We start from the raw sequence: 21,705 nt of genomic DNA on the forward strand, positions 1-21,705 counted from the left end.
TATGCGGAAAAAGGGCTACTTCCCTTCACCTAGTCAAATGACACCACATACCCAATGAGTTTGTGCAATCGCCGTCCAAATTAAATGTGTTATCAACGGATAATAATATCGTTATAACATGTGATGGAAGGCCATTTGTCATTTCGATGGATGCTTCATGTGTATGTATGTATGTATGTATGTATGTATGTATGTATGTATGTATGTATGTATGTATGTATGTATGTATGTATGTATGTATGTATGTATGTATGTATGTATGTATGTACGCGCGCGCACGCACGCATGCACGCATGCATGCATGCATGTATGTATGTATAGACGTATGGACGGATACGTACGTACGTATGTATGTTTTATGTATTATGTATGTATGTATGTATGTATGTATGTATGTATGTATGTATGTATGTATGTATGTATGTATGTATGTATGTATGTATGTATGTATGTATGTATGTATGTATTTATGTATGTATGTATGTATGTACGCGCGCGCGCACGCACGCATGCATGCATGCATGCATGCATGTATTTATGTATGTATGTATGGACGTATGGACGGTTACGTACGTACGTATGTATGTTTTATGTATTATGTATGTATGTATGTATGTATGTATGTATGTATGTATGTATGTATGTATGTATGTATGTATGTATGTATGTATGTATGTATGTATCTTACATGTGAAGACAGTTTTCAAAATTCATTTTGATTTGGTTCGTGTGTTAAATGCCCCATGTAATTTATTTTTCCTGTTGAATAGATTTAAAAAAGAAAAGTGTTTAATGCCGGCCTAAAACACTCTGTCCATGTCACGCCCATATCCATGAGCTCTTGTGTGGTTTCTATTTGCTAGATACCATAGTATGTACATACTCGAGAACTGCAATACGGCCTCGAACTATATTTTTGTTTACGCTTTGGAAAGTGGCAATCAGTCCTATGATAAGATCTTTTTTGACAACTGAATGCAAGCTCTTTTCTGATGGTGGATTTTTAGCGTTTGCAGCGGTCGTTTACATCACGCCTAAAGTGATCGCAGATTCGTCCAACAAACACTGGCCTTAGCGGCGTGCTATCGATCTTTTCGTGTGAGACGAACAACTGCTCCCACTTTTCCCCGAAATCATTTGTTCGGGGACACATACACAGTAAATTCATCAATGTCATGTTGTGACCACCTTCCACTGTGCATCTTTACACCATACCGATAGCACATTGCAGGTTCTCACTGTTTCAGGAACCGTGACTGTGTGTCGACCATCACTTCTAACAGTCACGTCATGCCACAAGGCAAATACGCGGTCATGATGATTTTCTTGGCTCGGTTAATTTTGAATGAAATACATAGTTTAAAAATTAGATACCGAAAATATATTGAAAACACTGTCTATGCACGTTTCTCTGGTCTGTCTGTCTGTCTGTCTGTCTCTGTCTGTCTCTGTCTTTCTGTCTCTGTCTCTGTCTCTGTCTGTCTCTGTCTCTCTCTCTGTCTGTCTGTGTCTCTCCATTGCAATTTCATGTTTGAGCTGGTAGTCGTGCTTGACTTGTAGCAAATACATAGCAAATCCTGATGTTTCTTATTATTTTCTGGCATTGCATACATAAATCGTTTTAAAGTATTAAATCTTTATAAATCGCGGGAGCACTAGTGTTTCCATAAATACGTCATAAAGGCTTAGCCTTACAACGAGAATAGGGAAACCTTATTTGAATTAAAAAAACAACTTAGAAGACATCAGAAAATTTACATTAGCAGACGTTTATATGACCACTGCTTTTTAGTGGTATTAAAGAAGTCGCCGAGGGATGTCTGATCCAAGCCCCATCTGCAGATATCATGACAGTTCGTATACAAGATAAAAAGTAAAGGAAAAGAAATTAATATAAAAAACCTGGAAAATGTCATTAACTTATTACACTGGATGCCAAAAATATAATGTGCAGTTCTGAACACTTAACTGGTCATCGTCATTGTCATCGATGTCAGAAAAATCCGTGTCAGAAATATACCATTTCTGTAAGAGATTGAGGATGGAAAACAAAAGCCTTTGTTTTTGCTATATTATCGTATCGCTTTTCGCAGCTGTATGTAAAGACGATGAAAGAAAGCGTATAGGAATATTACCTGTCATGTAAAAGGTAAACGTCACACATCTTTGTTCTGAGTTCCACCTCAGTGTCAGCTAAGGGACCGCGAAAAAATCCATTGCCAAAATTGCCCGGGTGCATTTGTGAACAGCCTGCTTAAGCAAACACAAAAAAAAAACTGAAAAAAGTGCCATGTTTTATAAAAGTCACGTTGCAATGCTTCACATGATACCTAGGTTGTAGTAAGATGCCTAAAGGAAGTAAACATTCGATTGTACTGAAGAAGACATAACTACCATAAACGATGTACGTACATCTTTGGAAACCTTTGAGATGTCATTTCCGGTTTAGATTAGCTCACTGCGGTCGCATCTTTACAATCCCAAGACACAGCATATCTAGTGCGTCGATGAATAGCTTGGGGAAATAACCGACCAATCTCAAAAGTGTCGCATAGAGATTTTCTTGCAAATTTTGTTTTGATTATATCAAATGGTCCTGAGCCACAAATTACTTATATTATATTGTTCGATTTTCTCAATTTTAAGCTAGAAAATTCACGAACGTACTGACATATACAGTCAGTGCACCTTACTCTTTAGCTGTGTACTCTAACGTGGCAATCATTTTTCTAAGGCTAATAAGATTAAATGGACTTCCTTGAAAACTGTCGATTTATCTACATACATACATGCATGCACACACACATACATACATACATACATACATATTTATACATATTTACATACATACAACAACTACGTAAAATTTGTTGTAAGATATGAATCATAGAGAGAACGAATTTGTTTTCGCTTTAGTATTTACAAATGAGCACGTATACTACTTTACTTTGCTTCTTTGTGGCGGGTAAATAGTGTACCAGATTTCGAAATACAATTATGCTCTCTATGCGAAGGACAAAGTCGGGGGATTTCGAAATCCAATACTGGAAAGACAAATTGTAGACCTGAAGGCGTTGTTTCATCTTTCATCGGCTAATTTTGTCCGCTGCGTTGCATACAGGAAAGTAATTTGTCAATTTATTAAATTGTGCTGAGATGAAGGGGTGTTTTGATTGAAGACGTGCCTTGGATATCGCCTCTGTGTTGTAGCTGCTGAGTTCCGCTGCAAACTTTTATCGATAGTGTTTATCGGCACAATTCCTTGTGGTTCAGGGCATACTGCAATTTCATTACTTATATGCCATATAGCCCCCTGACCAGCTTCCTGTTCACTGAACGGAAAATCAACCTCCAGAATGTCGCATTTTATATGTTAGCTGTTTGGTCTGGAGGCTAAATCATGTGTAGTAGCGCCTCGTTGGCCGCGACGAGTGCTAGCCTAACACATCAAGCCTGGAAACAGTTGAATAAAGCATTCAGACTATATCTTATATGGTAAATACTGTGCACCCAAAGAGTGTAACACTTGTACACATTTCCCTCAAGAGATTTTAAACACTTTATTTTCTGTTGAGATTCACCAAACAAATTATCTATAGTCATGAAAATACCCCGTTTTAGGCCAACAATAATAATGTTTCTGAGTTTACAGCGTGAATCAAATCTTGTAAGCGAAACACTGTCGGCAGTACCTGCACGGCGGGATTAAAGAATCGCTCATTGGATACGGTGGAGAAAAGAAGAGAACAAAGATTCCGTATTTTACTGTCCGTGTACCTAGTATTTTTTCAATTATAAAAAAAGATTGCAAGACGGATATTTCTCGGTTATGCATGAAAATGAAAAAAAGATCAATCAATATGCACTCTTGCACTGTCAAATACAATAAAAAGTAAGTTGCATAAAAAAAGGAAAATAATGAAAGACCACACCGGAAAGATTTTATCTGATTGGCAGAAAATACGCCCGACAAAAAACTGAGAAAATCACGTAAAATGTGTACATGTATTATTTATTTTTATATCTCTGTCTTTTAGGTCTCTAGCAACCAAACAGTAGTTACACAAAGCAAAAAAATTAGTACATATCTGTAATACACCACTCCATACTTCATATATGGGTGCCATGCATTTATCAAAAAAGTTGCCAATACGTACATGATATAAGGGGAGGGAAAAACTGAAATTGAAAATGCATGACGATCTATTCTGATGCTTCTAGTGAGGAATTGACAATCAGCGAAACCATTCTTATCCTTACCAGGTTGTTGTACCTGGTCTTGATACAACATATACTAAATAGATTGCCACAAAAATGGCGTTTTATAATTGAATTTAACGGGCAGATATAGATAGATGTATGTATCAGTGCATGTATGTATGGATGGATAGATGGCTTAGGGGTGAGTGGGTGGGTGCATGCATGCATGCATGCATGCATGAATGCATGCATGCATGCATGCATGTATGTATGTATGTATGTATGTATGTATGTATGTATGTATGCATGCATGCATGTATGTATGTATGTATGTATGTATGTATGTATGTATGTATGTATGTATGTATGTATGTATGTATGTATGTATGTATGTATGTATGTATGTATGTATGTATGTATGTATGTATGTATGTATGTATCTATGTATCTATGTATCTATGTATGTATGTATTTATGCATGTATGTATGTGGTGCGTGCGTGCGTGCATGCGTGCGTGTATATGCATGTATATGCATACGTACGCACGAACGTACGTGCATGAAACGTATTTGAAATTTATGTTCCTTTATTGTTAAATGTTTAAATTCTCTGATATTTGTTTGTAGAATACCTAAAATGCAAAATAAGGGTATACTGGTAGTTATTTGTCTCATAGGTTGGGATTTAAAGACTAAACTTTTCACTTGCGAAACCTCGTAGCGTTAGTGATAGACGTGAGATTTCGAGATGTTTTAGGCATATGTGCTTGCCAACCTTTTTGTCGAGTAAATATAACGTTCTTGGAGAACTAAAATTGCCTGATGTATTGTCTTACCTGCAGAACTACGTAAAGGCAAACTTAAGTTTGGCTAGTTTCCTTTTTTAAAAAATCATGTCTGGTAATGCGCGTGGATCAATATTTTACGGTTATTGCCAGCCATAGATGTTTGCGCTGGAGAGACACTCTTCATGAAACTGTGTCACTGCTCTTAAACGTGAACAAATAAATCCATGTGTGAACAGCGCGATTGGCAATTACCTGGCTAAAACAATCGTTAGATGGATCAATTTGACGACTCGCTGACTCGAATCCAGATGAAGTGCAAACATTGCGACCCCATTCCAAGTAATGTCATACTTATGAACGCTAAAACTTGGAACTCATGTGACTCGTGGCCTGCCAGATTAAATCAAATATCACATCATATGTGAATGCCAGTATATTAAAATGTCAGCGTCGTTTGTACATAGACATCACATCTCAACGTTCTGTCTGGTATGGAGAATGGTGCACACTAAACATGGCATGGTGAATAATGTTAGATTTCTTCATCAACACGAATTTAGAATATTTCTCAGACTTTTATGAGTCATTTTTGACCCATAATCCCTGTCAAGTTGTTCACCGCTTACAATGTGCAAAAAGCTGGCTGATTGACTTTCTAAACCTCACACTAATTGGTGTGTTAAAATCGCAAAGGAAGAGGGTTTTACGTTGATGGGTAAACGAAATGTTCTTAGGAAGGGTGAAGATGATTGCCTTATCAACGCTTATCTATCAAATGCTCTAAAATCTCTCAACCCGCATGGCTTTCAGGCCTGTGTAAAACTACCACGGGCCAATATGCAAAATGTAAAGCGTTGTTACACGAGTGTATAGAAATAGCGGCGTGGTATAGTAGTCAAAAGTAAGTTTAATGCGGAGAATAGAAGTCTAAATTGTTTGATTTACAAGGAATGCGGCTTGGTAGTCACTGTCTAGCCTTCCTCAGTGACACATGTTTCCATTTCAATGTAATTACATGGAAATGGAAACATGTGTCACTGAGGAAGTATTTTCCCATATACCACCACCGGCTTTTGAACATATTATCTATTTTGATCACACTCTTGAGTGCTTGTGGCAGCCGAGAAGTATACTGATGTCACGGGTGTGATCTTAATGATGGACTTTTCACATATCACCCTTAGAGCATAACTTATAGTCTTGAATTAATCATTTGATGCATGCGAATAAATCTGGAGCATTGCCCACGCCGAAGAGATTTCAGTGGTGATATTAAAATACAATCGCCCTGGAGATTTTCCTGCTCCCATCGATGTCAAATCCGACGAAATTGTCAAAGCCGCAACTTTACTGTGTTTAAAGTCACACACCTAAATGTACAGGAGAGTAAAATGGCCGTTGTTCTTGTACAAGAATCGGTAAAATGACTCACTTAAAAACTAACGAAAACACAGAAAGACATTTATCATAATTAATAATTAATTCCTGTCAGGTGTTATGCTGTAGTGGAGCTATATATATCGTAAATTATATAGAAAATTTTGCACGTCGTAGCCCTTATGAGTGTATACTTAAATTCAAAATAAAGTAAGCGCCAGAATAGGGATGATCTTCATCAATTAATTAAGCACAGAATTATATTCTTTCCTTTACAGGGTTATCACTTATTAAAAATCGTAACTTTTACTTAAAGCTGTACAATCAAATCGCTACCTCACAGTTTATCAACCGACCTTCACACCTTTATCGTCACTGACGCAAGAGTTTACCGGCAGCAGTTAAATGGTAGATATTTTGAAATACTGTTTTTTTATTTTATGATATGTCTCAATGATCACACAGACCCCGGATTCTCAGACTTACTGTCGTTGCCGTGACGAACGTGGACTAAAAAATCGATTTCGCCTACTCACGATAGAAAGTCTCCCAGGGATTTGCTTAATCTACATGCTTTCTAACTGGCATAGTTTTAAAAGTTATTCTAGCTACGGACTACCTGCAGCTTTGAGAACTGCATTAGCTGCGTAACAATTCCAGTAGACACATCTATCAATACACTCTGTGTCGATATTCCAAATACATAAACTATTTAATCTCTATCTTTAAAGTATTCAGTTAGTATACTTAAATTTTTGAATTGGCCATACCTTGGAATGCAGTATTTTACGATCAAAAGGCATCAAGATCATTTGACTTTTTATGTTTTGTATGGTCACCGGGGACTGTGAACAGTTCTCCGTCGTCACCGACAGAAATGAAAGTTCCCCTTTGGGCTTCCTATTCGGAAGCAGCGTATGTTACAGTCTATGGCAGCTCATTGCAATATGTGGCGCCATGCAACATAAAATATCTTCCGGGTGGTTTGCCTCTTTTAAAGTAAATCAGTTTGGATATACATGTTGTATAAGTTCTTTAAGTCTGTCGTCGTGACCGATTAAAGGAAATTGTCCCAAATAGTTGTTATCGGGTTTCAACTCTGTCAAGAACACGTACAGGCTTTGTGTTTGTTCCTGGTTCGGTTCCTCCGGTGGCAGCACTACGATTTATACCGTGGTAGGCATTGTCAGTGTCGACACAGGATAATGTTTATACGGACTTGATATGTTCTGCCGCATGATGTACGTGTGGGTGCCGTTGCCTTCTGAACACCGATCAGAGAACATTCTCTCATGGTGCATGTGTGGTTTTCCCTTCAAGCAAAGAAATGCTTCTTTGAAAGCCTGTCTGTACTTTGAACTCGTCACGTTGTAGATGATAGGATTGATGGCCGAGTTGACGTACAACAGGGTCACGAAGAAGATATTCATGATGTATATTCTTCTCAACATGACGAGAGGCTCCTTAAGAAAAGCAGACACAAGACCAATGTTCAAGCAGTTGTAGTAAACAAGGAAGCCCTGGTATGGGCAAACGCTAAGGAAGAAAATAACTGCAGTTATGATCAAAAGATTAATCACTTGTTTTCTTTCTTTACGCTGTCTTGATCCTTTGGAAGAGGTTACGGCGTCACGCTGAGTGCTGTTTGCTACCTGCCTTGCTATCAGTACGTACAAAACTAAAACAATGATCATAGACGCGACCAGTGGTACTGTTTGTACGACCATTAATACGATTCTCAGTCTGACTGAGATCTTCGGTTCCAGGATACAGGATACCAAAAAGACCGAAGAAAACAATAAAGCCGCGATCCAGGCGAAAACAATCAACCTCATAGACCGCGACTTGCTGCTTAATTTCTTGGCCGTCAGCGGACTGCATATCGCGTAGTAGCGTTCGATGCTCAGTATGGTGATGGAAAACATACCCACGTACTGGCTCAGATAGGTTACCAAGGCTGTGATGATGCAAACGGCAAGGTTTCCCAAAGACATGCTGTATAAACCCGCGACTTCAATTGGCAAATTTCCGACAAGAAAGGCTACATCAGCCAAACTTAAATTCATCAAATAATAATTGGTTACAGTCCTCATCCAACGAACTCTGATAATAACATACATGAACGCCACATTGCCGAGTAATCCAACAAACAAAATCAACAGCCAGATTATTGTCATAGGCACTCTCAATGTAACCTGAAGACGATGAAATGACTGATCGTTGTAATATTCAGTCCCATTGGATGAACTATTCTGAATTTCGCCGGCTATAATGAGCGATACATTGGCAGCACTCATGTCCTGATAGAAATGTACGATTGGGGTAGCCAGATCCGGTGAATAATACACACTGACGTTATCCATGATGTCGCATACAGGAAACACAAGGCCGCTCAAATCCGCTACCTGGGGACAAAACAGAATTTGAGATATTTAATAGTCAAAATGTTACTCAGGAAGACTTAGTATTGACTTAGTACTGACCATAAAAGGATCTCGAACATTTTGAAACATAATACTTGCATAGGGAGAAAACTAAACATTTGTATTAGACAACCTTCTAAATGGAAACTAGTTGGTTCCGAGATTCTCCCATTCTCGGAAGCTTCCTCTTCAGTTTACAACCCGCTGTTAGTTCGGTTGAGTCGTGACTCTGGTGAATCACCGCATGAATCCATGAGAAAGGTTTAAAATTGTGCAGTCTTCGTAATAAGGATACTAATATAACTAACCAGGTCCATCTCACTTTACACGGTCTCTTACGTTTTCATCACGTGCTGTAATTATTTTAGAGCATTCCTCTACAGTTTCACTGCATGCTCGGCTAATGCATTTACTTCCATGCACAGGACACAGATTGCTTTCAAAAGTAAATTAAAATTTATAGAGGGTAGGCGGGCTGTTCATCTGGAAGCATGTAGATTGGTAACAGTGCTGGCGACACAGTGAACTCCTTGTTAGATCAACTAGCGAAATGAAGGAATGTTTTTATGAGAAATTCAATTTCCTTTTAAACTTGTAGTTAAAAGGTTCCCTGATTGATACGAATAGTCAACCGAAATGCCTTTTTTCGCGCGTTTCCTTTATCCTTGCTACCAGTTTGGCCAGACGCTGGGAACGAGGTCCACAAGGAAATTTTAGCCTAAGAATATTTATTATCATGAAAGAAAGAAGTTGTTTATGTATTTTGTTTTTGCATAGAGGGGGACATCAAATGGACAGAATATAATCCAAAAACTAACGCAGCATCGTTCTTTCTCGGTATTACACCGGTTACTGTTGATAGTTTTGGTGAATAAACCCTCTACTGTATTGACTTTCAGCACTGATTCGTACAAATGTTCTGTTACTTGAAGAAAGGTTTGAAGTTCTGTGCATTACGTTAGCCCCAATATCATTCACTTATGTAAATCGGTCGCTTGTTAAAAGTGTAAATAAATGAATAAATAAATAAATAAATAAATAAAGTAATAAATAAAGTAATAACTAAACACTTGAGGATTAACATTTTCTACAGCATTCTGATCTTTTTTGAAACGAGCAAATCATATATTAAAGGACCTGCGGTCTTAAACCCCTTTATGGGTGTAGGTATTGTATCGGATTTTAAGGGACCAGCGGATCGTGTTTTACGGGTTAGCCTTTCTCCACGTTGTTAAACGACTGTCTGATTTAGAGACTGAAATGGTTGGGTCACCGATTTTGAAGCGGAAACGAAGTTTGTATTTGCCCAAACGTACAATATCATCAGGTATGCTGTGTATTATCCCGCAGGATTCAATCGACACCTCATTAAATTTTAAAGATGTAAGTGTAGTGACTTTGAATTTTCAATAAAACTATAAAGTCTTATGCCTGACTTCATCCGAGCCTCAGATCCTTTACTGATATGAGACATATTTGTGTCCATGCTATTGCTGTTTCTGTAAAAGTTTACATGACATGTCATTCGCTGTCTTCGGTACTTCTATTAACTCTTTTTTAGAATCAATATCTGTTAGCGAACCAGTTGTCAGCATTAGAATGAGCCTCGGGGACAGATATTCGGAGTCTCAAACTTTTACAATTCTTTTCTGATCTTTCCCGTCTTAGATTTTCGAAAATTGAAAATTGAAATATTTATTTTTCTCCATAGAGCTAACACAGGGATGGCGGCCATTTTGAATTTCAAATATCGATATGCATATCTTGGGTAATTTGTTTCTCCAGTTCCAAACTTTGCACGTTCACCCCAACTTTTAAAGTTATTTTGAAAGCGAATGGAGGAAAGTTTGAGCAACGGTTTACGCCTTTCACTTTCGAGGTGCATAGTACCTTACATAGGTGCAACATATATATTTGATGGGTAAAAGGTGGACTCGGTACATGGAGCGCGGTTTGCGAGCTCCTGCGAGTTTCATTAACACTTCCGCTCGTAAAATCCTCTAAATTATGGCACTCTGCAGAGTTTGCGCCGCGATGGTTATGGTTTCATTAGGTCATAAGGAAATAGAATACATCAATCCCATTTATACTCGATGGAACAAATGAAAACGAGTCAGTTTGATTAGCGAGTGCTTAAACTTCACTACTTTCTTTGATAATTTTGAAAATAACCATCTTTTCGCAACATTTTCTTTGCCTAAATTACGACTTACAGTACCAGTTGTATAAACATAGTTGTTCTCACGTGCATGCATATCAAGTATATGTCATCAGCAGATCAGCACGGGCATACGAAAAAGTGATTAACACACAAAGTCTCCTAATGTACCCTTGTGTTGGGCATCATAACGTGACGCATACTACTGGGTATTGGTCAATATATTTATATTTTGTTGTATCGGTGCTATTGACATGACAGACTTTATTGAGAAGTTACTTTATTGTTATTCACCCATTTACTTCGATATATATATATATATCTATTATATATATATATATATTATAATATATATATATATATAACTGTGAATCGTCCTAATCAAGGTATATCAAGTATGGTTTCTGCATTCCATAGTGTCTAACGTCTCAGTGGAGTTGTATCGGTTGCATGGCAGTTTGTTCTTTGATAATGACAGTAAGCAAAGTGCAGAGTTTGGCACTCACATTCGGCCATCATTACAAACCATTTGTTATTCGGACTAGTGTTTATCTTTGCAAGTGATTAAATGTTTCTACAAGCCTTCCGCTCATTAACTTACAAATCGTTCTAGTGTCTCAAACACTGAATAAGTCGATGTGTAGGAGGCAGGATATCTATAAGAGGCAGGATAGCTACTGTGCAGCTGAAATATGTTTAGAACTCCCGTCAGGTTGTCCTGTTCTCGCAACTGTAAAGGTAGCTTCTAACAAATGCAACCAAATATTCAGAAAGCATTCTTAAATTTTGTTCAAAATGGCGACGTAAAACTTTACCAATCTAACTTAATAGCCCCTTCCCTGCCAAGTCACTTTGACGTAGACTTGACCAAAACTGTTTACTCATTTGTCGATGACGTGGAAGAGTACATTAAAAAAAGCGTGGCATTCTAATTTCTAGAAGGGGCTTTGTTTCTCCTCGAAAGTAATTATGTGTTTACAGGCGTTTGTAATTATGCAAAGTATTTAATTGATGTTAGAATGGTGAATAGTAAATGAGAAAGAATGAGAAAGAGAAGGAGAGAGAGAGGTGCATTTAAAACACTAGAATATATACATCAAATTAACTTAATTTAGTTAGTCGCTCTTATGTTTATATGGAGTCAGTGTCTTTTATTACTTTCAGTCGCTCGCACTCAAGTGTAGTTTATTGCTGGATATTCACAAGTATACGATTGTGTTTCATTTTTAACCACCGGGCATACTTAAAGACATCAAAGACGCATACGAGATAAAATTTTATATCGCACTGGGACCTGACTGTGTTTTCATTAATAAAAATTCTCGATGGCAACATTTGATGTATATTTTTAAAGTTTGCAATATAATAGGGTTTTACAAAGTTTGGAAACCTTAAAAATGTAGTCATATAACATGAATTAAGTATAATTCCATTTCTAGTTAAATGCCAATCTATTACTGGACAGACTTCATACTAATATAAGTTGTTGATGTACTCATAAAATATAGCTAACGGCTGTAGTCTTTGCAACAACTTTAAGCACAATAAAAGTGATCAGTATTTTTGAAGTAAAATTATAGATGATTTTTATGGACGGACTTGTGCTTTTTTTCTACAAATTCCAAGACGTTAAAGTAAAATCAAAGGTTGAACAAGGGAAATGTGAGTGTGGCATACTCGACAATTTGGTCTACCTTGAATCTTGCCTTCGACAGCCGTCAGTCTATAGCTCTAGAAGGACCGTGTTTCGAAAGTTATTCTAAAATCTACTGTATAATTTTTTTCTTCCTGATAAGCATGACGAGCTAGGTCGGCATTACAAGTTCTGCGCTTTGCATAAGCGCATGCGCATTCGATCAAGCAATCATGCAAGTAGGCTGTTATCAGCAATCTCTCTGACGACATAACAAGCTTGCGACGGAACTCACTTCTATTACACTCAGGACTTACTATTTTGAGCCAGCTGTGCACTTGTCTGATCCTACACACGCCTCTACGCATGTCTCTAGTGTAAACGTTTTGAACGTAACTGTCCGAAAAGGATTCACTGTTCTTTGAATAAAGACCTTGGGATACATGTCAAAATTGCAATGTACTTTCACAAAACATATGGATATAGTGTGTATCATCTCTCCAAATTATTCCAAACACAAAGCAGGATACTATTAACAGAAGTAACACGTACTCTTTTTCTAAGGTGTCCAACAATTCAAAATTAATACATACTACCGATTAAAAGGTAACATGTTACTCGGGTATTGGGCCTCATTCATATGGAAACTGTCCAAAATTTCTGACAAAAATCCAATATCTGTCAGTTACACGCGAGTGTATGCTATAAGTCTCACATTTTGAAATTCAAGCAAATGATTGGCAAAATACATTTCTGGCTGCAGGATAACGGGAATATGCAGGTTGTTATCTCATCCTCATAGAAATAAATGGAAAAATCATTCCTTCTTTGAGTCCCTTGGTATTATTTAAATTCCGATTTCTTGCCATAATGTACATCAAATGTACACCAACGCCTATTTCACTTCGAAGCTATATTTTTCTCCGCTATTTTTCAAATATTCCCTGTTTTGCAATAACTTCACAATGTAAGGTGTAGTACACTTTATCCCATAAGACTGACTTCCTTAAATTTTCATTCTGTTAGCAGCTGAACGCTGACACTTTCTGTTTTACACGTCGATTTCATTTTTTTGTCCCGCCTACCTTGTCATGTTTGTTCCACTTTGCACCTTCGGAAATTTTCTTTTCCTACGCTCCCTTGATCGTAATCCATAGTCATCGCCATTTTCATACGCAGGACTGTTTTCTTTAATGGCAGAGTCACTTTTTGGAGTCTATGCCATGAGATACCCTCTCAAAATCCATCATTGACACAAATACACAGTAAGAGGCATAAGCAGACGGTGTACAACTGATTGACATTGTCAGTGCAATAGTTAGCCTATCAGCATTTTTTATCTTAATTTTTTAGATTTTGAAGGCATGAAATAGTATCATCCGTCTGGATAAGGAGATGAAATTATGTCTGTTGCAACTCATTTCAGCATGCTTCAAATTCTAAACGATATATTCAGCTTCCAAATAATAGAAAATTGACTAAGCTGAAAGCAATGAATTTGTCCCTTTAAAATTAGAAGCGATATTTCAGTATAGCATCATTGACGGAACCTCTGATGATAATTTTTGTAATTTTCAATATTTCTCTTCAATTTGTTGTATGGTCGGTCAGGGACAAGACATTTCCACTGTTGCTATGAATGCATTGCCCCAAAGCTGTACTGTTATAGATTGAAAACGTGACGAATTATGAAAAAGTCAATGGATTAGGAATCCCTGAAAATAGACAAAGTGCCACTGACGGCAATTCTGATTTTATGATTGTTCCTAGACACATGTAAGATGTCCTCATGCATATTCCCATTGCATTTGGTAGATTATTAGCCAAATGAAATCGCACAAGTTGACAAGTTGAGCGGCGGTAACAGAAAGCGTGCGGCGGCGGCGTTGTATCTGTCAGGTTTATCTTGTAAGCCATTTATACTCATCCCTCAGCGCTGCATGTGCTATCAGTGATGTCAGGATGCTTTCTAGTTGCCGTGCTTTAAACTCTTCCCAGTAGAATTACTGGAAATTCAACCGTATGGTTTCGTTGTTCGCGCTCTCAAGCCGCATGCTTTATTAGCATGGTTTTTGGTTTGGGATTGTCCTTTACGTGTGTCAATAACGCCAGATTCGTATTCCATTTTTACAAAGAGAATGTAAGGTCGTCTCACCTGTCACATATGCTGTTTGCTCTTGGCAGAGTTTTCAAGGCTTAAATGGGTCTACAATTTACTTTGTCGTCGGAGCCAAAGGGAAAGGAGTATACATTACGCTTGTCAGAGGTCAATGTCAGTGTATTCGCTTGTATCAGAGTATGAATTTTACACGATGAAATACATTAGTGCCATGGCTTTGTGGCAATTACAGTTGACCAGCGCGATTAAGATGTCACACCGAAGATATGCTTTGCAGGAGACTGTACGTCATCATTGAATCTTTGTAAAGATGTGTAATCTTTGGTCTGGACGTTCAACAATTAGGAATGTCCTATTCGCCTTATTCAGTACCGAGGGGGGACTCAACCCAGTCTGTGAAATCAATGCACATAAAAGGCAATACTGCAGAGTATAAAGATTATGGCAAATCTCAACAATAACGATCAATAATTTTTACGAAGCTCCACAGGCAAAGTTTAGGTGTCGTGCGTTCACTGTGAAACGCATCAGATTTGTTCAAAAAGACATACCTGTTAGCGCCGGAGTAAACAACGATTCCCCAGATTTGCGGCGTTTCCAGAAGCGAAAGCTTAACGTACAGGAAGCGCAAACACAATGTGAAATACTGATGATGTCCTTACATTTTCACAGGAGCCGAGCGAATGAAAATCGTTGCCGACAAAGTCTAGAGTAGACGGCACACTAAGGCTGCATCCGAAAGCATCGTAGATAAATCTTGATATGTATTACAACATTTCCATAACAGCGGACTCATGGGAAGGCTATTAATCGTTATGAGACCCGGATAATTGCCCCAAGCCTTGCAGGAGAACATATAGGCAAAGCATGACTAGCGTTTAAGTATTTAATGTAAACCATGAAAATTGGATTAGATGCTGGATGCAAGGTCCAATGAGCGAGGCAACCACTTTAGACTTTATGAATGCTCATGCAGGTTTTCAAGTCAACGGTAACCATTGCACTGACATGTGGTTTATCAAGTAATATTGAAACAACACTCACATCGTCCCTCCCATTTTTAACTGTTTACACGAAGGCAACGGGTAAGTCCATTCTACATTTACAAGATGTAGCAAGACGGTTAGTGAATATATGTATTGATATCAAACCGTTGCAAGGAGTCTTGGTGTCTATTGGATCAACGTCACTTTGTTTCTGTGTTGATATAGAGTTAATAAACGGTAAGCTATGCGTTGTGCACCTTTATGATATCATTATACCAGTTTATTGATGGTGCAAATATAGCTACCTGATTGGTCGAGATGCGAAAATATCCGTTCTATATTCGCGATAGTTGGAATGGTTGCAACATGCACGAGCTCTCAGCTAGAGCAAAAGCCCTTTTTTGACGTTCAGATTTTCAAAATTCTGTTACGATATGATAACAATAAACTACCTCAGCAACTGCACTCGATGTTGACAAATTCACTCTATACAATATGCTACCGATATATGGAATGAACCGGTCAAAATTCTCGTGGTATGTGATTTACTGCTTAAATACTAAACAGGTAATACTAGATGATGTGGTTTATTTTGACAAAAATGTGAATTCTAGGGAAATATACCTTTCACCTCAAAGTCGCATGCAAATATGATTTACTCTAATAACGACTTCGCAAACATGTTGATAGGTATAGATTGATCGACAGATGGTGTGGCCAGATAAATACCATGATTTTAATCTAGAAGCGTATGTTCTGCTAATTTTACTCAAAACTTACTCTTCACACCGCGTACCGGTAACATCTTTTAAACATGTCTATGTTACAGTGATTCACATCCTGTACCTTTTCATACAATATTTAGACAATGTTTGGACCAATCCTGACGGGTGTAGCATGCTAGCAGGGTACGCTTACCCATTCCGGACACCTGGTACGACCACTAACTATTAGTGGTTCAGGATGGTCCTACTTAAATTTGTAGTTACAATTGTCCCATGGACCTGGTAATATATTACCTTGAATGGAAACGATTATTGGACCAGTTTTATGTCATATTTAAACATGTCTATGCAATACCAGCGGTCAATAATTGACCTTGCAGGTGTGCACGGATCGCGACAAATCGATGAAAAACCTCTGGCGCACATAATAAATCCAAGTGAATTTTAGTTTTACAATCGAGAGCTCGACACCTATGCCACTGAGGCAGTGAGTATAGACAAGTTCGAAAACCGCTGAAGTGTCATCCATGACCAGTTAACGATTTTTGTGTCGATGTCCGTAAATTTTGAGGTAAATTTATTAGGTCTTATTTGTCAGCTATTCATTTCTGTAACATTAAGAGCCATCTGCAAGTTTTTTGTTCTGGATAGTCAGACAAAAACACTCGATGAAGGTTTTTATCGATGTAATACATAAATGAACTTCGCAAACGCCTTCGTGTTGGTACACTATGGAAGGCTATTAGGAAAAGTTCAAGGTAATGGAATACCAAATATATCACTACAATGGATTAAATATTTTCTGCTGAATAGAAGCCACAGAGAACAGTAAACTGATGTGCATCGCACTGGGGAAAGGTAACAAGTGATATAGTATCTCGAGCAAGTGAGCTAGGCCGTCTACTGAAACGTCGGGCCATGATCAGGGTTGCGTTTTGAAGCAACTTTTACTGATTTTGCTCCATCCTATTGTAATCGCACGATTGAATATCTGCATGTAACATGAGAATAGGATTTTTAAAAGAAAGAGAAAAAATAGCTACACTGTTTCTTTAATAGACGGACGTTAACGAACATTCCTACAGAATCTCAATTTCTCAGTAAACATTATTTCCAAGAAAGTCATTGCTTGAAATATATGTTTTTATAAATTATTTTAGAGGACTTTACAGTTTCAAATATTTCAATGGTCAAGTACAATCGAGTTTCGGAACAGATGTGTTTTCATAATAGCACAAACTTTTAGGTGTTAAACAGGTATAAAATATTTAGAGGTTATTACCCAATATCTCCTTTTCATATCAGTATGAGCGCCATTTCTGCTGCGTCAGACTTCGAGACTACGTTTGATGCCTGACATGTCTAAAAATGCAAATGGCACGAATGCTAATACAACTGAAGGAACAGGCGATATTGGGTAATAACCGATTTTTCATATACCAATGCCTAGAATTTTACAACTGAATAGGAAAAAACTGTTATTTTTGGTCCAACTTTCATTCAATCACACGCAATATGTTTGTGAGCAGGCTTTATTCATGAAAAAGTAGCACGCTTTCAAAAAAAGTAACCGCGCGCGACAATTCCTCCTCATCTCACTGAACGCAATAAGTAACGATAATGCCACTCACAAAAAGTCGCAATGGAAGAGCTATTCGTGGTCCAATATGGTTTTACCATAATTAAACATCCAAAAACTCTCCTCCGCTTCAAAGCCCTCTTGATATCAATCGGGCTGGGTCATCGTACGTAGCTGAGAGAGTGGCGTCCATCTTGTTTGTTCACACTGAGAGTCACCATGTCTATAAAGGTTTCGTGTGCTCGACGTCACACTGTTAACCCATGCTCTCGCCACCCTCTGTGCAGGGAGACCGTACTGTGAGAACTTTTAAATGTTTGTTTTAGCTCATACAAAAATGACAAGAACTTCAATGGAACTGCCATAAGATGACATTCGACATATTAATCCTATTTAGCTAATCGAAACATCCAGGTTTGTTCCTTAAAGCCCTTCAAAATCACCGACATGCATTGATTTTGTTTGTATATTTTTGTACGTTGGAAGTGTGCTTTGGGAACCCACGAAACTGATGACGTTTAACGCGCGTATCTTGACGTTTACCGTAAATATAATGCCGAATGATTTGTGGTAAACTTAGCCTAGATGGAGCGATGCGGACATGGGACGTTTGCATATTTCCTCTTCGCCAAGAAGGCAAATCGGATGAGAGAAAAACATCTATTTTCATTTTGAATGTAACATGTTTTCATGTTCCTCTTTAGTTGTTAAATTGAAGAGTTCACAACAGTTGTCTCTTAAATGACCAGCGTGTTCAACTAATGTAGTGTGCCACTTGTTGAACAAACAGTGGTGCACGTAGATATCCAACGTTGAATCAGTGGGTGCACGGCTTACTCAAATCCGGCAGCAGATAGAGTTACGCACCACGCCATCATTAAACTTTTGAAGCAGAAATGCCCGCTTTATTGTTCCATCCATCTGTAGGCTGAATTCTGCACCCCAGGCCAACATTACAATGATTTCTTGGAAATAAATATGGAAAGTCGGGATATTATTCCATCGTGCAAAATCATTACGTCAGTCGGTATCCCTAAGGACTTTGGCAAAATAAAAGAATAGTCTGATATCATGTGTAAGATACACTTCTACGAATTTACATTAAATTTAACATTTCTATCCGGGCGAATGTACACGCCAGTGCTCATACTAGATGCATATATTTTAGTGTGCCGTTACGCTCACTGGGCACAAAACTCAGCTCCTGTACTGGATGGCTTCAGTCAAACTGTTTTGGCAGTATGGATCAAATGTTATTTTCACCTGTCATGAAGAGTTGAACACAGTGAGTTTGACAAAAATAGTATTTCGAATCGATCAGCTTGTATCCCAATTACTTTAAAGTCACTTTCATCCCGATTACATCAAACAAGATGCATGTATCCTCTGCAAACAGAAAGCCATAAAACGTTGCCGTAACAAGGAGTTTTTATTTTTGGTATATATTTCCCAGTCGCTTGTAGTCGATACCATCATAGAGATAACACAGCCAGTCTTATCTTACGTGAATGCGTATGATATATGCAATGTAATTCTGACATCAGAAAGAAACATCAGAAATATTAGAAGACTGCCATGTAGCACTGGCTGAACATCAATTTCACCTGATCGACGTGAATCATAATTTAGATGATATCCATTCTATGGTTTAATCATTATCTGGTAATCTTGGCTGCGAATCAGTTTTCCCTTTTCGCTAATAGGATTTTACAAAGTGAATCGTTGTTTCCTATTTGCCAGCATGTACATTCGCGTGACACCAATACCGTTTGGAGAAAGCTAATACATCCCAACTCTGCCGGATGCCACTTCATGGCCGTTGCCGTGGCAACGGCTTAGGAAGGCATTTGTAAAACACGTTCGATGCAATGAGTGTACCACACAGGTACAGCATACTTCAACCCCAAGTTACCTGCGTCATAAATCACGCATTAGGTCTTCCGTTTTTTGCCCTCAGTGACTCTCCTTGTCGAAGTGTTTTGTTGAAAGTGAATGTTGCAAAGAGAGTCACCAAATAGACAAGGCATCTCCTGTTCAAGTAAATGTATCACTCTTCACCATTGTCGGGTCTACTTATTATAACAAATGTGTTCCAATAAAAGAAAAGCCAACATTTTTAGAAGTAAATGATACCAATTGTAGCAAATGACTTTAATTTAGTACACTATTTTACAGAAAAAGACACATTCACACTCATAAAGTTGTGAACAAAACGCACCAAACACGTTTGATCGTGCCGCTACTAAAATTGTATGTCGGGAGTCAGTTTGGTGAGACACACATTAATTTCAGTTGATTTCGCTGTAAAAATCTAGTTTATTTTTCCAATCCTTGGAATTGACGAATGTACGAACGGTCCTTTTGGCAGCCTTGGTTGGTGAATTATCTACACTTTAAGATTTTAACATAGGAATAGTTGTGATAGTGTGATGATAAAATTAAGCAGAGAAGATTATAGCTATGCCATGCAGATTCTAGTGGTATTTCCAGCTTCTCAATGCTCACTTTGGTAAAACAGCATTACTCCGTGCATTTATCAGCTCTACGGCAAAAATTTCACCGTGATGCGTGTCTTCCATAATTTAACCGCCAGGGCCAAAGTACATCATGCGTTTCCTCGTCATTTCTAGTGGCATAATGAAGGCTGCTCGTAGATGCGTTAGTCTTCAACAAGGCCAGCAGGTCGTCCCAAGTCTTATCACATGGACGAGTTTCCATCAACAAAAACTGACACATTCAAAAATGAACACATCAATAAGAATCAATCGATTTATCATTTAGAAAATTTGTCATCGTCGACCATACAGACAATTATCAATAAATTAGTTGATAATCAGCCAGTGAACCGTTGCGGCTTTTGAGAGTACTCTCATGACTCATCGAAATGGCAAAGGAAGCATAGATTTAACATGCCTGCACTCACCTAGATAAGTAATGTCAATCTCCTGTAGAGCTACAGAATAACGCCATAGCACTGGCAAAAAACCTTGTTGATTTTACAAGTGTTGCAACCATTGCCATCAATCAGTTTCAGCGGCTTTTGTGATTGCTAACTTCCCAACATGACATAGGCCAGGCTAATATCTAACACTGATGAATTTTTAAGACGGACAATCTGTTTTATTTTGACATTTCATCAGCAAAATGCCGGAGTGTAATCGATTACAATTAGTGTGATCATGGTTGTGCCCGTCATGCATGTTAATTACAGCGGTAAACATGACCATGGTATTTTTAGTGATTAAGCACATTTCTCAAGAAAACAATCAATGCAATGGTGTTAGTTTCAACAGTTTATCTGTCAGCAGAAATGCTGTATTTATGTATGTATGTATGTATGTATGTATGTATGTATGTATGTATGTATGTATGTATGTATGTATGTATGTATGTATGTATGTATGTATGTATGTGTGTGTGTGTGTGTATGTATGTATGTATGTATGTATGTATGTATGTATGTATGTATGTATGTATGTATGTATTACTTATCTGTGTCTATCATTCATATATCTATCTCCGTACCGTCTTTCTGTCTATCGTCGTATGAATGCGCTTCGTGGATCATTTGCATGCTAGTTGTACTCCATTATGTATACGAGAGCAATGCTGGCTGCAAAGCCCTATTTGCATACGATGGCGTTATCATTACGATGAAATTGATTTCTTTGAATGACAGTTTAATCAGATAGCGAGCCTAGCTGTAATTGCACGTAA

The 21,705-nt window shown here is 37.9% G+C and overlaps 2 protein-coding genes across 2 annotated transcripts in view; one reads left to right on the forward strand and one right to left on the reverse strand.

Moving 5' to 3' along the window:
* The window catches only part of LOC139135935 (ER degradation-enhancing alpha-mannosidase-like protein 1), a 492,448-nt gene that overhangs the window by 285,409 nt on the left and 185,334 nt on the right, over positions 1–21,705 (forward strand). The window lies entirely within an intron of this gene.
* The window catches only part of LOC139135934 (thyrotropin-releasing hormone receptor-like), a 54,356-nt gene continuing 36,648 nt past the window's right edge, over positions 3,998–21,705 (reverse strand). The window contains exon 3 of the mRNA XM_070703713.1: positions 3,998–8,770. Coding sequence (XP_070559814.1) covers positions 7,532–8,728 — 1,197 coding nt within the window. The 5' untranslated portion in view covers positions 8,729–8,770 and the 3' untranslated portion in view covers positions 3,998–7,531. The remainder of the gene's footprint in view (positions 8,771–21,705) is intronic.

Source organism: Ptychodera flava, chromosome 6 (assembly GCF_041260155.1).
Source record: "Ptychodera flava strain L36383 chromosome 6, AS_Pfla_20210202, whole genome shotgun sequence".
Taxonomy (NCBI): Eukaryota; Metazoa; Hemichordata; class Enteropneusta; family Ptychoderidae; genus Ptychodera; species Ptychodera flava.